This window comes from Zerene cesonia, chromosome 14, assembly GCF_012273895.1.
Source record: "Zerene cesonia ecotype Mississippi chromosome 14, Zerene_cesonia_1.1, whole genome shotgun sequence".
NCBI classification, from domain to species: Eukaryota; Metazoa; Arthropoda; class Insecta; order Lepidoptera; family Pieridae; genus Zerene; species Zerene cesonia.
Genome location: NC_052115.1, coordinates 2,448,402 through 2,463,147, shown reverse-complemented (window position 1 = coordinate 2,463,147; position 14,746 = coordinate 2,448,402). Strand labels below are relative to the sequence as shown.

Genomic DNA, 14,746 nt, shown 5'->3' with positions numbered 1-14,746 from the left:
TTAGCATGTATATGGATTATGTGTACACCAATTCGACCATAAAGGGGTAACTTGTATCCCACGTGACTTAAGTCGTGAACGATGGATGTCTAATCGGGCATATACTGGTCGCGTCGCACCTTCAGCTCGATCTGACCATAGCCTTTCAGCCAGAGCAGCTGCTCGTGGCCAAATCCTTGGATCTAGCGCGCAAGCACTTAAAGTTGAAGCCCATATAGTTGCTTCGCCACCCTCTAAACATTTAATAGCTTTTCTGCCCCAAGGTCTATGTTCGTATACCCTTTGCCACGAGTTATATACTGAACCGCCTGTTTCTTCATACCACATTCCGTGCCCATTATTTAAATCCCAAGCATCCTCGTGGGATATCACAGTTCGTGTTCCGCTTACATATTTTTGCGTCCAAGTTACATCACGAGCTTGCAATCCAATTTTATGCACATAATCTTTCAAATCAAGTTTTATTCGTTTGTTCATTTCGGTTGCCCAGAATATAATTAAATCAGGTAACTTTCCCATCGCTGTTTCTAAACGTTGCAATGCGTTTTGGGTAAATATTAACCACAAATCCATAGGATCGGTAGTATTAAACTGTTCAACCCAACAGCGTTGTGAGACGTCATCGTTTCCCATATGAAAGATATCATCTGTGCCAGTTAGTTGAATTATTTCTGCATACAAACGTTCTATAATTTCATAAACTTCAACACTTCGCGGGTTCAACTGGCCACAAGGAGGTTCATTGCAATACTCGTACCAAGGATTCGAGTCTAAACAGTGGATCATATCATTGACACGTTTATGTGAGCTCCAAACCCAAGCATTTCCAACGTGAGCTGGTAGATCTACCTCCAATAAAACACGTATTCCCCGAAGTCTTGCATAACGTGATATAGTTCTCACGTCGTCACTACTATATATTGCTCCGGGACCATAACTTCCGTACTCTGCTAAATGTGGAATACTTTCTAATTGTAGTGGAAATGATTGGGAGTCAGTTATATGCCAGTGAAACGTGTTTAACTTACTTGCAGCCATTCCTTCGATAGTCCTCATTACGTCATTTACTGGAAAGTAATTACGAGCTGTATCCAGCATTAATCCTCGATATTTAAAACGAGGCGCATCATCAACACTGGCCGCTTCTAACATAACAAGTGATCCTGCATACTTGTCTAACCAGATAAGTTGCGATATTGTTTCAAAGGCATGACGTGTACCGCAAAATGAATTGGAAAAAACGTCTATTAGAAGAGATCTCTTGGTACCATTTTTCGGTCGTAATTTAAATCGATAACTTTCATCCGTATTAAGACGTAGCCTTGGATCTAGAGAGCCGCTTTCATTGATGGCGACTCGAACGGAAACGGCTCTCCAATCCTCGTATGCACGGGTGTCATTTTCCAATCTACGTAGAACATCTCTAAATATTTCAAAAGCTTCACGTACGTGTTGCCGTACTGATCTCGATGGAAATGATATTATTTGAAGGTGAAATAGGTCAGCACGAACGGGCACAGCTGTTGATGATAAGCTAACACGACCGGTTGGTTGTGGCCAGAGCATCATAGAGCCACATAGCATGTTGCATGTCATTAGTGTCTGCAGTTTTCCTGACAGAGTTGCTTTCGACGGTACACATCTATCGTTAATGCAATCCCAAGTCCACAGCGGTAACTTATCTCTGAAAATAAAAGTATTAATAGAGTATTCTATAAAAACTCTATTCAGAATATTATGTTATATGTTCAAGGCGCAAAGCAACTTACGCAGAAAATCCAATAAATTGAAATGTAATAAAAAAGAGTACAAGCAATTCTTTGTTTGGGATTTCCATAACATATCAAACACTTTATAGGAATGAATTCATTACGTCGGTTTCTATGAATCTTATAATATTTAAAGTCTGTAATTAATTTCAATGTTATATAACCTTAATTTTCAATTTATTCACTATAACAATTTTGATATCACTAGTTGTAAATAAAAGCTTCTCAACAATATGCTTCATTTTTATGACGTTTGAATGTTATGACAAATATCTAAATTCAGTGTCAATATTTCCAAAGATAACAACATTTTTAAAGTATTGTAGATGAATAATTAAATCCAATAAAATGCTTCTAAGAGTTTTTTTATTCGAGCCCGGGTGCCTTAAAGAAATACCTTATTCGCCATGAAGACAGAGATGTCATTATTGTTCACTAGCTGTTCCCTGCGGTTTCACTCGCGAAGTCCGTATCCCGTAGGAAATTCGGGATAAAAAGTTGCCTATATTTTATTCCAGCTATCTACGTATCAAATTTCATTGCAATCGGTTCAGTGGTTTTTGCGTATAACATTTTTCCATCCTCACAAACTTTCACATTTATAACATAAGTAGGATAGGATAGGATTAAAATTAGCTTACCGATGCGGTCTTGTATCTTGAGCCTGATTCGTATTCCACAATCCACAATGATGGAGTTCTATCGGCATTATCCGACATTCCCAAAAATGAACGAGATTCGCAATTCGACTTTTTTGTCTTTTTTTATTTTGTTTAACTCGAAAACTCTGTTTGTGTTCATACAACTGGTGTGATATTTTTGTCGTTGACAGAAAATTGTTATCATTTAGTTTAGAATTGACTAATGATCTTTTTTGAAGAAAATAATTATCTTAACAAAATCTAGGATAATTAAAAAAAAAAAAAAGAAAATGGTATAATTTCGTTAACGTTTATTTTCATCTGTAATATGAAAATTAAAGACAACTCGATTTAATAAAATTCAGGATTATTAATAGCGTTCAATGACAACACTCTCACATATATTAGGTAACTGCACAGGACGACACCGCATATAAACGAAATGCATCCAAAAGTTACTATGATGAGATCCTTTATTAGATACACTTTGTGTTTTCCATATTGGTCTGGATATAAAAGACAAAGCTCCATAAGCGCGGGAAAAACAATCGCCAGCAATGTCGTACAAAGGTTCCCAACAAACGCAACAAACGCCCCCTGGATTGGGATCATATAACATACGAAAACTGAAAAATAAAAGTGTTTTTCATTTATATATTATACATACAATAGATTTGATATGTTGGCAGGAATAATAGAAGGAAGAAGGTCTATAAGTCGTGGCGAGTGGTTAAAATTATACAACATCTTATACGAGTATAAGGCTACAAATTTTTGTTTTTTTTGTTGTTGTTGTAAGTAACTAAGTATAATGATCGTTCCTGCAAAGTTTTTACTAATTAACGCATAAATGCAACGCTAGTTACTATACTTCCGAAAACGTGACTTATATTATCAGTTGATATTATGATGATTTGATCAATTTATATTATACAGATTTATATTTACGGCTTAAAGTTCTCACATGACATTAGCACGAAGCATGGTCTCGCTGTACATTCAATAGTTTTTAATGTTTTTTCCGAAGGTTCGTCCAATGGATGCCAGTTCTTTACCACCTCGACAATCATTTGTGTCGCTGGGTAGCATTGTATGGGAAATGCAAATGCAATTGCGACTAAATACAATCCTATTGCTGCCATTGCTGAACTAAATTAAAAATTAATCAACATTTATCATTAGATTTTTCATTCGTTAAATTATAACATTTTTCTCATTTCGCTTTATGTGCCTTATCTTATAACAATTTTCATTCCTTGATCTGATGTGAACTATTCGAACCTAATGGCACAAGATAAATGTTCACTACTCAACAGTCAAAGTTCAAATTCAGAAATAGTAATGATCGACAGTAGTTAACTGAAGCCGGTACACTAAAGATAAATAAAGTGGTACGAATTAATCCCTTACTAATCGTCAAACGGCAGAGATCTTAGCACATTCTCCTCCATAGTTCCAAAAGACCAGTATCCCAAAACACCGAACACTGTGGTGAATATCGTGGGCAATAGCATGCCTATCGTTATCATCCCATATGGCTTTGTTAACACCCTTGGGTCTTTCAGAGCTTTATCCAAGGATAAAATCTATAAAGAGAACAGCATTTAAGGCATTTTAATATTGGTACCCGCATACTAGTGATGTAATGAGAAGTATCAGGACAAAATTAATTGTATTATTTTTACATTTTACACATACATATTTAGAAAACTCAAAATTAAAATTTTAGTAAATTGTAGTCATATTTAATGGGAGCAATGTTCATTCAGTAAAAATACTAACCAATGAAAATACATCATGTACATGTACATATTAAGAATCGGTGGAATATATTTTCTGTCTCTTATTTTAAATAGAACAACATAGTAAAACTTACAACAGCAACGGCAGATAAATTGAATAAACACGTTCCGATTACAAAGAACAGTGCTAGTGGATCCGTTGAAGCTAAAACGAAATGTCCATGAGGTGCCAAGAATATATGGTAGATTATCAGCACTAGACCAGCCATGTTCAGATAATTGCCTGAAATATGTGATACAGGTACAATACATAAATATTTTTTAAATATTATTCAAATTAACTGATAAATTTTTCCTATTTACCACCCAAAGCGATGTAACTAAGCGATACATAACAAAAACTTCGTTCAGTAATGTCTCAAACAATAAATTATTTCGAAATTCATAACTCTTTATCTGAATAGCTTTTAATATGCAATATGTTTTTTACTAGCTGTAGTCCGCGGCTTCAAAGGTGTGGTACCCGGATAAAAATGCCCATGTGCTAATCCAGACTATAATTTATCTCTGTACCAAATTCCATACAGATACGATAAGCTGTTTTCGCGTGAAAGACTAACAAACATCCTTACATCAATCCATACTTGCAAACATTCCCGTTTATAATATTAGTAGGCATTTCTGTTTCTGCCCAAGTTATCATTCTAACATTGTTATTATTACAACTTTATTGTTACGTATTGTCTACTCTTACTCTAACTCGTAATGTTGTGTTGGTTCTGATTCTTTTTTGCCATTAAATTAACTCGAATAAACTATAAAATAAGTAGCTTCTCGTGGCTTGCGGGACAGACACTTGGAAAGTTATACGATAAATTAACTCGGTTGCGACGTTAAAGAAAGACAGACAAACCCATTTTCGCATTTATAATATAAAAGTAATGATCTTACTTATATTATAAATGCAAAAGTTTGTAAGGATGTGTGTGTGTTTCTTGCTCTTTCACGCAAAAACTACTGAATCGATTGCAATGAAATTTGTTACATAGACAGCTGGACAACTGGAATAACATATAGGCAACTTTTTATCCCGATATTCCTACAGGATACGGACTTACGCGGGTGAAACCGCAGGGCGCAGCTAGTAACAAATATAACAGGATTCTGAATAAAACTTTACCATACATAGATATATAGCTGACGACCGACAATGTTTTCATAAAATATTCAAGAAGCAAATACGGTATTAGTAGAGCTAATATTGCTGGTTTCGAGTTTGGCCAATCCATTATCTGTGGAGAAGGAATTATTGCAAATTAAATAAATACAGGGTATAATAAGGACTATTAAAGCTATTGTACAATTTTCTTTTTAAGTTAATCTTGAATAACTATGAGCAAAGAGTTAATACATTTTTGATCGTAGGTATCAAATACATATTCTAGTTAAAACATTGACTACAAATAAGAATATAAAATGATTTATGTAATGTTACATGTTGTTATAATTAAAATTGAAAATAACCAAAATTAATGGAACTTTACTTTACTCACATCTCTCAAACTATCCGTAGTGAATATAACAAACACGGTACAAATTCCTAATTGGCTAAGTAACATAAACAGCGCTATTATCATTCTGTAAATAATATTTTTTTATAAAAATATATACTCTAAAACAATCCTCACCCCTAGGTCTTACTTGTTGTTTATATTATAAATTCGAAAGCGTGTTTGATTGTTTGTTTGTCTTTCTCATCGAATTTGAAAGAAATTTGAGAACAAAAATGTTATATGATTTTTGTTGGAGATTGTTAGTAGGCTAGAGTGGCATAGTTTACTTTTTACCGCGGTCAAACATCTTATTCCATTGTGAATAACCTTTGATTACGCGGGCGTTGCCGCGGGCGGAAAGCTAGTTCTTTTGTTTAATAGATAAATAAATAACTAGACAACTCACGGCCCACGGCGACCGATCCCATGGAAAATCCAGGGGCCATGCAAGAGGGCTATACGAAAGCCATATCTGTATGAAATGTATGGTATTTTTAACCGACGGCTAATTTCATTTAAACACCGAAGCTGAAAAATGTCACCACTAGAAAATTGTACCAAATTTTGATAAGCTTTATAACATACGCTTTCTAAATTTAAAATAAAAATAAATAATTAACAACTAGTATAGTTGTTATCTGTTGTACCAACCTTGTATTCTTTAGGCTCTTTATGGAAGAAAATGGCGTTCTTTTTTCTTTTTTTCCTTAAAATTAGATATTTACCAAAGCTTACCAAAGTCAAGTGCATGTGAATAATAAGAATACCCAATGAGGAGCTCATAATGGGGCCGAGTATTATCCCAGCCTGGCTGACGGCCAAGGGTAAGCCCAAAACCCCAGCGCCCCAGGTTGTTCGCATTAGGTTGAAATAAGCCATCCATGGTCTAAAGAACAAAAGCACTAGTTATGTTTACGAAAACTAATATTTGGGCGAAAGAAATGAAAACAAATTATTTAAAAAACAATACCCTCAAGAATGCATGTGGCTGTTTGTAATTCTAATATTACTTTGATGATACGTTTTGGGGTTTTGTTTTAAAAAAGTATTGTTTGGTTTTATAGGAGAATTATTCATTACATTTATTTTTCCACAAACAGTACTCTCTGTGCGCAAGGAGCAGGTAAGTTAATTAAAACAGGATAAATATTTTATTTAGGTCCTTTTTATTATAATTACTTGTATTTCCCTCTTTAATAAATAAACACAAACTTTGAAGTTACCTTTAATATAAACAAGAGTCACGAAAGATAAGAATTGAGTCTGGATTTAATCTTTAATTATTAACAACTTTAAACAATTTACGTGCTTTATCGGTGATTTTGGCACTCTGTGGTCTTTTGGATCGTAACCATCGTCTGGTGGCGCTTCACTGGGTAGTCGTGTAAATCGGACATCTATAATTGATTCGCGATTATGAGGTCGCAAAGAAATTTTACTCACAGCTTCGAATGCAGCCCTAAAAATTGTGCTCACGAATAAAACGCATTTGATACTAACGAAGTATACGAATAAAAACTGATTACGTTCTAAGTAGGCGAAAAGAACTTAAAGAATAATTGTTGATATTCTTTCTGACCATTTATATACTTTTATCTGTTGGTCTGAGGATATACTATCCTATAATAAATACTACATTATTGAAAGATAGTTAAATAACTGAAAGTTCGTATTAACGGATATACATTCGAATGTGGTGAGAGTATAACACAAAAGAATGTGATAGAAAATCCACTAACATAATATTGTTTTATTACCAATTACCAATAATTCCGTTTTAATCTAAGTAATATATGAGTGGTAAGTTTGCTTTCGCTAATGAAATATTTCCTTTAAATGTTTAAAAATCTTTGAAATTAAAGAGACAATTAAATTACAAAAGTCAGTCAGCCTAGGCGAATAGAATGGAATATTTACTCTGTGAGAATAGACTAGAGCGTTATATTTTATTTGTATAGATCTATAGTACCTATTTCATTACATTTCAATTATTGTCCTGCGATATCATTTGAAACGATAGGTAAGTACCTACATGATTTCAAAATAAATGTAACATGCGTTTTATATATCTTATTGTCCGATATGGATAATATTTATGAAACAAGACTAGTATGAGAAAATGGACCACATCATCACATCAATACTCAACTTGTCTTTTAATATAGCAACAATTATAATGAAAAAGAAAACCCGACTGTTAATTTTTAGTCTTATTGTGTATTATTTCGTATGTGTGATTGGAGCGTCATATTGGATTTTGATAACAAAATGAATTGGACGATTTTGCAATGCGTTGAAATTGCATGAGAGTTGAATCAAGTAAAGTATTATATTTACATGTGAAACCAGTGAAATAAATAAAGTAGAATACTTCCTACTATCAGATATAGGGCTACGTTGATAAAATTGGAGGGATTGGCGTAATGTTTTTAAATTAAAGCCAAATCTAAATATGGTAGGTACATAATGATAACACATATGATATTTTTTTATCTGTTATAGTATTATTTTAGCATCTGGATCCATGGTTATTCAATATTTTTATATACTTATCTGTGGTATAATTTGTCTATGAATTTGTCTATTGCTTCAAATGACATATGTCAAATTTAGCGACTAGCGAAAAGCGATTACAAAGATTCGTCTTTGTAATCGCTTTCTTGAAGATTTGCTTATAAATTACTTTCATGTGCGTTTACTACTATAACTCGAAAACATTTATAGATAATGATGTCAACTACAGAAGGAGAACTGGACGTGGAAGTAGCCCATGAACGAGAAGATGGCGAGGTTGATTCTTTTTTCATAAATTTTTTGTGCAGTAAAAATAATTAGATTGTGGATTTTAATTTAGCCTTTTCTCTTATATTGAATAGATATTTGAAATAAATTTGCTACTACACTTTTGTAGAGATGGGGTAATTAGTAAAGGGGTAATGTTTTGAATGATCTCTTTACGATTGAAATTTGTGAGTGCACACATAGTGCGTAAATAGCGTAAAGCATCATATATTTGTCTTTTCAGTTGGAGGATTCAGATGTGGAAGAAGGCACTTATATTCCTTTGGAGCGTCCAGAAGTCTTCAACCCGCCTTCTTTAGTAAATATGCAGATTCAGGATGAGCAAAGCGATGAGGCTTCGCTGGCCGAGTCGTCGGGCTCCGAGTCAGATGATGAACCGAGGCGTCACGCTAAACGCACTAAATTGAGGCCACAACGCCCACAACCACAAACTCAATCAGGGCGCAATAAGAAATACAATATATGGTGCCAAGCTTTGCAGGTAATAAACTAACTCATTTTACTGGGTTGCCAAAAGATATAATAATGCACTGATCTTGTTGGGTTGTAAATGATGTTTCTTCAGGTAAATTTTGTTGACCATACAAATGACAGTTTTTATTAGACACAAATATTTGGATTTTGTTTGGTTTTTCTTAAAATAGACACAGCATACAAATGGCAAAATCAACAATTCTAAATGGCTAAAACATCCCAAGGAGACTATTTAGGTCTCTGAATATGCATTTCTTTGGCAATTAATTAGTTGCTCTGACAAATATTTTTGTATCTTAATTCCAGGAAGATCTCTTGACTGAAAACATGGTTACATGTGATGTATCAAAGAAAAGATATGGCGTTGAGTCTTATGATTATACCATTAAGTATAGATTAGACGATAATTATATTTCTAAAAAAGTTTTTAATAGCAATCATGAAAATCATCAAGCCAATAAGAGCCACAACAAAAGGACATTCTCAGACAGATCCAATGTGAAGTTAAGGTTAGGGAAGAGGATGAATAGCCACCAGCCCACTGAAGAGAAACAGAATCCTAGGTTACTGCCAGACTTGGTTGTTACAGCTGATGATCCTTTGGAAAATATTGCTTATGAAATTGCTGAAAAACTTGCTGAGGAGAAGAAGGACCTGATTGGTAATAAACATTTGTTTTAGTATATGTGTCTGAATGATTGATATTTTTTTTGGGCAGAATTCTATCTAAAACATAATATGAGGTGATTTTATATAAAAAGAACCATGGAGTAAACAAGAAGCTTATTTGTTTTTGCAACATCAAATGTTTAACCTAAACTAATCCAATATCCATCTATATTTTGCCCATGTCAGGTAACTTGGGTTGAGACTTATAACTTCAAAATGCAATTGAAATGAAACGCTATAATATTGCTATGCACTATCATTTGGAACCTCTCAATCTGTAATCTATAACTTGTTACCTACTAACCAGTAGACCAATGGGGTTTTCTCTGAAGTTTTCATAAAGAGGACAATTTATTTATTTAGCACACAAATATTTTTTGCTTGCTTGGATATTAAGACTAGTTCAGCCTTATTGAGTATCCATTGGTTTATGATATTTGTGTAAATTAAACCAAATAGTTGTTTTTATTCTTCTGAATGTTACTTATCCTAGAATTTATTATTTTATAGCGAGGATTGTGGAGGTGCTGGGAGCAAGTAAGGCAATTGAAATTTATAAGGAGACACAGCATGTAGAAGCGGATGGGGGTATGCTTGTTATGGTAAGTGGATGTTGCTGTAACTACCTCTAGAATAAAACTTTAAAAAATCTGGTCCGTCTATGGTATTTTGTCCATTGTATATTATTTTACTTTAAGTAATATTTAATTTTTAGTTTTATAGCATTTAAGTAATATGTTATATCGCAATACTTTGGGGTATTCATATCTTTAAATCTAAATAATTTATAAGTGATTGTGTTTGAATATAGTAATGAATTACAGAATGGCACCCGTCGTAGGACGCCTGGTGGAGTATACTTCTTCCTTTTAAAGAGAGATGATGAAGTATCACAAGGAATGGTCAACAAGATATTCAATGAGGATAGGAAGGAAACAGCTCGAAAAATTAAGAAAGGGCGCGCTAAAAGTCGCCAAAAGGTTATGGAACAGTTAAAACAAAGTCTCACAGGTAATATTCACAAACAACCGAAATAAAATGTAGAACTTAATTGCAATCCTACTATCCTACTAATATTATAAATGCGAAAGTTTGTAAGGATGTGTGTGTGTTTGTTACTCTTTCACGCAAAAACTACTGAACCGATTGCAATGAAATTTGGTACCTAGACAGCTGGACAACTGGAAAAACATATAGGCAACTTTTTATCCTGATATTCCTACGGGATACGGACTTACGCAGGTGAAACCGCGGGGCGCAGCTAGTATCTTATAAATACTAAATATTGATATTTTTCTTCAATACATTATTTTACCATTTTTTTTATATTCACAAATTTAATCATAATATTTTCTAATGCATTTTTCGTTTTCAGACTCCGAACTGCCCTCGCTGTTATCACGAGGTGAAGCGACAGTACAAACAGAGCACGGTTCCAATCCGCCTCCATCACCCGCAACCGACGCCCGCGAGTGCTCGAGCGACACTGACGAGCACTCGCCTACAGAGCAGGAACACCTCCCCTCCCCCGTGAGACCTCTCTCTCCCCTTCCTGATAGAACGAGACCAATACAAGAATATGAAGATGGAGATTACTTAGAAGTTATGTGTAATGATGAAATGGACTTTTTCTAAACTTTGGTGCTGTTGTGTTTTTTATATTAAACAATTATCCTACGACTGCGTGTTTTGTCAGAGTAGAGGCAATGAGATAAAAAAGTCAAGTAATAATCTATTGAGATAGGGAGTGGTACAAATATCATAACAATTAACAATGATTATTGAGGAAATAATGTTTGAGGTTGGTTTTCATTAATATGCATTTAAACCCAATGTTATTTGCTCACATGTGCTCTACTCTGCTGGTTTGTATAAATCCTCTTTGATAGAGGAAGTAATGCATTCATAAGTGCACCCAGGGCTGTGATTTTTACTGCGGCCCAATTGCCTTAGATCCTTGTAATATTAATGTGCTTCGATGGTACTTGTCAATTCATATTGTTTTTCGTGAGACTGAAGTGTTTGCATTTGTTATGTATTATGGTAGTCTGGGGACTATACATGTGAAATGTTGTTGAACTTCTCAGCTTTTTCTAGACTAGCAATATCAAAGGCCGGGTACTCAATATTTGGATATCTCGAGAATATTAATATAATGTGTATTGAAATTATGAACGTGTTCTGAAAGGAAATAGCTATCGTGAATATTGAATGTTACTGTAATATGATATTTATAACTTAATGATAATGTAATAGTTCCAGTTGAATACATATGTAGTTTGGCCCGATATTTGTTTAGATGTTAACTCCAGTGCCTGTAAAGATGTGAAAAGTGCGATCTAACATAAATTATAATGGTAGCAAATTAAATTGCGACCTTTTAATAATATTAACATTGTATTGTACGGTACATAATAAATATACTATTTTTACTTTTATACTTAATGTTAAGTGTTTGATGTTTTTGTTACTTATACATTATTAAGGGCAAAAATTCATTGCATTATCTTGTTGCAGTCGTCTATTGATACAAATTGTAAAAAAGCGAGGTCTTAGTATTCCTACAAGGGAGAAATTTTATGTAACTATATAATATAATGTGGTTGATAAAATTAAAAAGTAGACTGATGTTTTAGGATTGTAAAGAAAAACCTTTTTTTAGGGGAAGTAAACAGAATTAATAAATTTCAAATATATACTTAATTTTAATTTATAATGCCTTGATTTTTTATATCAATAACTGATTTGTTTATCTATAGGTAAAATTAAAAACATAAGAGCTAAATTCAAATTTACTGAGCAGTAGAACTTTGACTGAAAGATTTTCTGCTTACTTCCACTGACTATACAATTGCTTGACTAAATCGGTCTTGCTCAGAACTTAAGATTGCCATCACTATCCACTACTAATTTATTTTTTCTTTTATTATAGTTCTTATTAGCTGGGTGATTTAGTTTTCATATTGAGTTAATCTAAACATATTTATTTCCAAATATGAAACATTTCTCCCATTCTCCAAAATCACACAATTCCAAGGAAGAAGATAATATCTAATATTGTCTTAAACAGCTTGGTAAATGTTATGGTGAAAACTGTTCTTTTATTCCAGGGTGCCTTCGGTTCTTGCTCTTAAAATACTTTAGTGTATAGCTGTAAAGAACTAATTAATTGTTTGCACATTTATTATTTCGTATTATGGCACAAATATTGAGTTGCTATTTATTTATTTTTAGCTTGTAAAAAGTATGGTTTAGCAATGTTTATCAATATTTAAAGATTCCTAATCATAAAGTATACTATAATAATTATTTTTATAGAAAAGACTAAATAAATCCTGTTCCAAGTTCATGCTGAAAAGAAACAATAACTTGGTACAAATTATAACTAAAAATAGCAGTATTCAATACAGATACATATTTATCTAAATAGTTCCCATAAAATTTTTAACTAGAAATCCAAACCCATAGTATTGCAGTTTTGGGCACTATCTTGTATCCGCCTATAAATTTATTTTTATAACAGTAATGATAGTTGAATTACATTTTTGTCACAATTAGTGATTCATATAACACTTGGCTGTATTATAAAGCTGTAGAATGTAGACAATAAATTAAATTTAGAAATTCAGTGGGTCTATTATGCATATTGTGGATGAATTAATAAATTATGCAAATTGAACTGAATGCTCTGTTGCATATATTGTTAATGTTCTGTTTTCATTCAATTCAAATCATCTCTGACATTTTACAATGTTAAAAGAACTTGTCAACATGTTATATTTTTTACTGGTCTCTTAAACTCTTAAGTTTGTGTGTAGTTAATGTACAGTCTGTTATTATAATAGGGAAACATATTTGTATAATAAAGTTTTGTAGAAAACTTTTTTTAATTTCATTATAAAGTCCTCAAAGTGTAAAAAGAAAATTAAGACCTTTTAAATTAAGAATACTTTATTGCTTATTTGCTAAATATTATATTATATTATCATAACAAAAATAATTCCATACATTACAAAATATATTTTAAAAAATAAGACAGGTACAAAATTACATCTTACACTAGCACACAGTCAGGTGTAGAGCATTCCGATCTTCAAATAAACACTACGGGTCAAGATGTGAAGAAAAAGCTCATGGAAAATCTAACATCTACGAGAAAAAATAAGGATAATTAGTAAGTGAGAAATCTCTCTTTCTTTATATTTTCAATACTACATCCATGTGTATCACACAGTTTATTATTTAAAGAATAAAGTATATCACAACATTTTTTTTCGACGAGGCTTTAAAAGCCTTGAATGCTTGAAAATGAGAAAAAACATTTAAATATTAGTTGATTTTAATTTTTCTTACGAACCAATTGTGGTAGACACTTTTCAACGTGTTCAATGTCAACTCTGTCGCAGCTCTCCTTAAGTGCCTGGCTGGAAGCCCTCAAGCAAGTTTCCGTAACGAGACACTTCGCCACTTCAACTACAAGTGTTAGCGCATCGTTGCCGAGTTTTGTTTTATTGTCTTGGAATGATCCGTGAAGAAGCTCTTTAATGATTTCCTATAAAAATATTAAAGTAGTAAATTCTAATATTGAACATATATTCAAAAATATTTACCATAATAGATATCGTACTTGTTTTATATTATTCTTAACATTTGATGAAATGGACGCCGGATCAATATTTTCTTCCTTGTTCTCATTACTGTAACGAGCCATTGTTGAATAGCAGTTAATTCTCCTTATAGCAAGAGTATGAACGTATTTCAAGAGATTTTAAGAAAGTTACACTTATATTATGTTTTAAATAAAAAATTACTAAACAACAGCGAATTTAAAAATTCGACAGCCGCTTAAATATATACAAATACAAATGTCAATTGTCATGTGTCAAGAACTGACAATTATTCTATAGTCTATACAGACAGCTGGTTATGGGTAGAGTCCCCCACAAAAGAAGTCCACGGTAAAATTGTAAATAATCGTCTCGAGTTGCCTCCCCACCACTTGCACTGTGATTTATATCTATAGATATACTACTCACAGATGGAACTATCGCGTGGCCGCACTGGAAACAGCAACATTCTGGTGTTGCCATTTACCT

At 33.0% G+C, this 14,746-nt stretch overlaps 3 protein-coding genes across 3 annotated transcripts; 1 reads left to right on the top strand and 2 right to left on the bottom strand.

Moving 5' to 3' along the window:
* LOC119831988 (probable beta-hexosaminidase fdl) lies at window positions 1-6,584 on the bottom strand. The gene is made up of 5 exons (XM_038355565.1): window positions 6,441-6,584; window positions 3,821-3,996; window positions 3,375-3,559; window positions 2,842-3,036; window positions 1-1,682 (listed from the first exon to the last, which is right to left on the bottom strand). Exons 1-5 carry the CDS (start codon window positions 6,582-6,584, stop codon window positions 1-3), a joined length of 2,382 nt encoding a protein of 793 aa, XP_038211493.1.
* Window positions 6,585-8,306: 1,722 nt separating this feature from the next.
* Window positions 8,307-13,531, top strand: LOC119831859 (phosphorylated adapter RNA export protein). Its single transcript, XM_038355414.1, has 6 exons — window positions 8,307-8,495; window positions 8,731-8,988; window positions 9,288-9,642; window positions 10,161-10,252; window positions 10,475-10,661; window positions 11,026-13,531. Exons 1-6 carry the CDS (start codon window positions 8,433-8,435, stop codon window positions 11,283-11,285), a joined length of 1,215 nt encoding a protein of 404 aa, XP_038211342.1. The 5' UTR covers window positions 8,307-8,432; the 3' UTR covers window positions 11,286-13,531.
* A 140-nt stretch (window positions 13,532-13,671) lies between these two features.
* On the bottom strand, window positions 13,672-14,537 carry LOC119831795 (centromere protein X-like). Its single transcript, XM_038355321.1, has 3 exons — window positions 14,278-14,537; window positions 14,008-14,202; window positions 13,672-13,799 (listed from the first exon to the last, which is right to left on the bottom strand). The coding sequence occupies exons 1-3, from the start codon at window positions 14,359-14,361 to the stop codon at window positions 13,782-13,784; spliced, it is 297 nt and encodes a 98-aa protein (XP_038211249.1). The 5' UTR covers window positions 14,362-14,537; the 3' UTR covers window positions 13,672-13,781.
* Window positions 14,538-14,746: the final 209 nt, after the last annotated feature.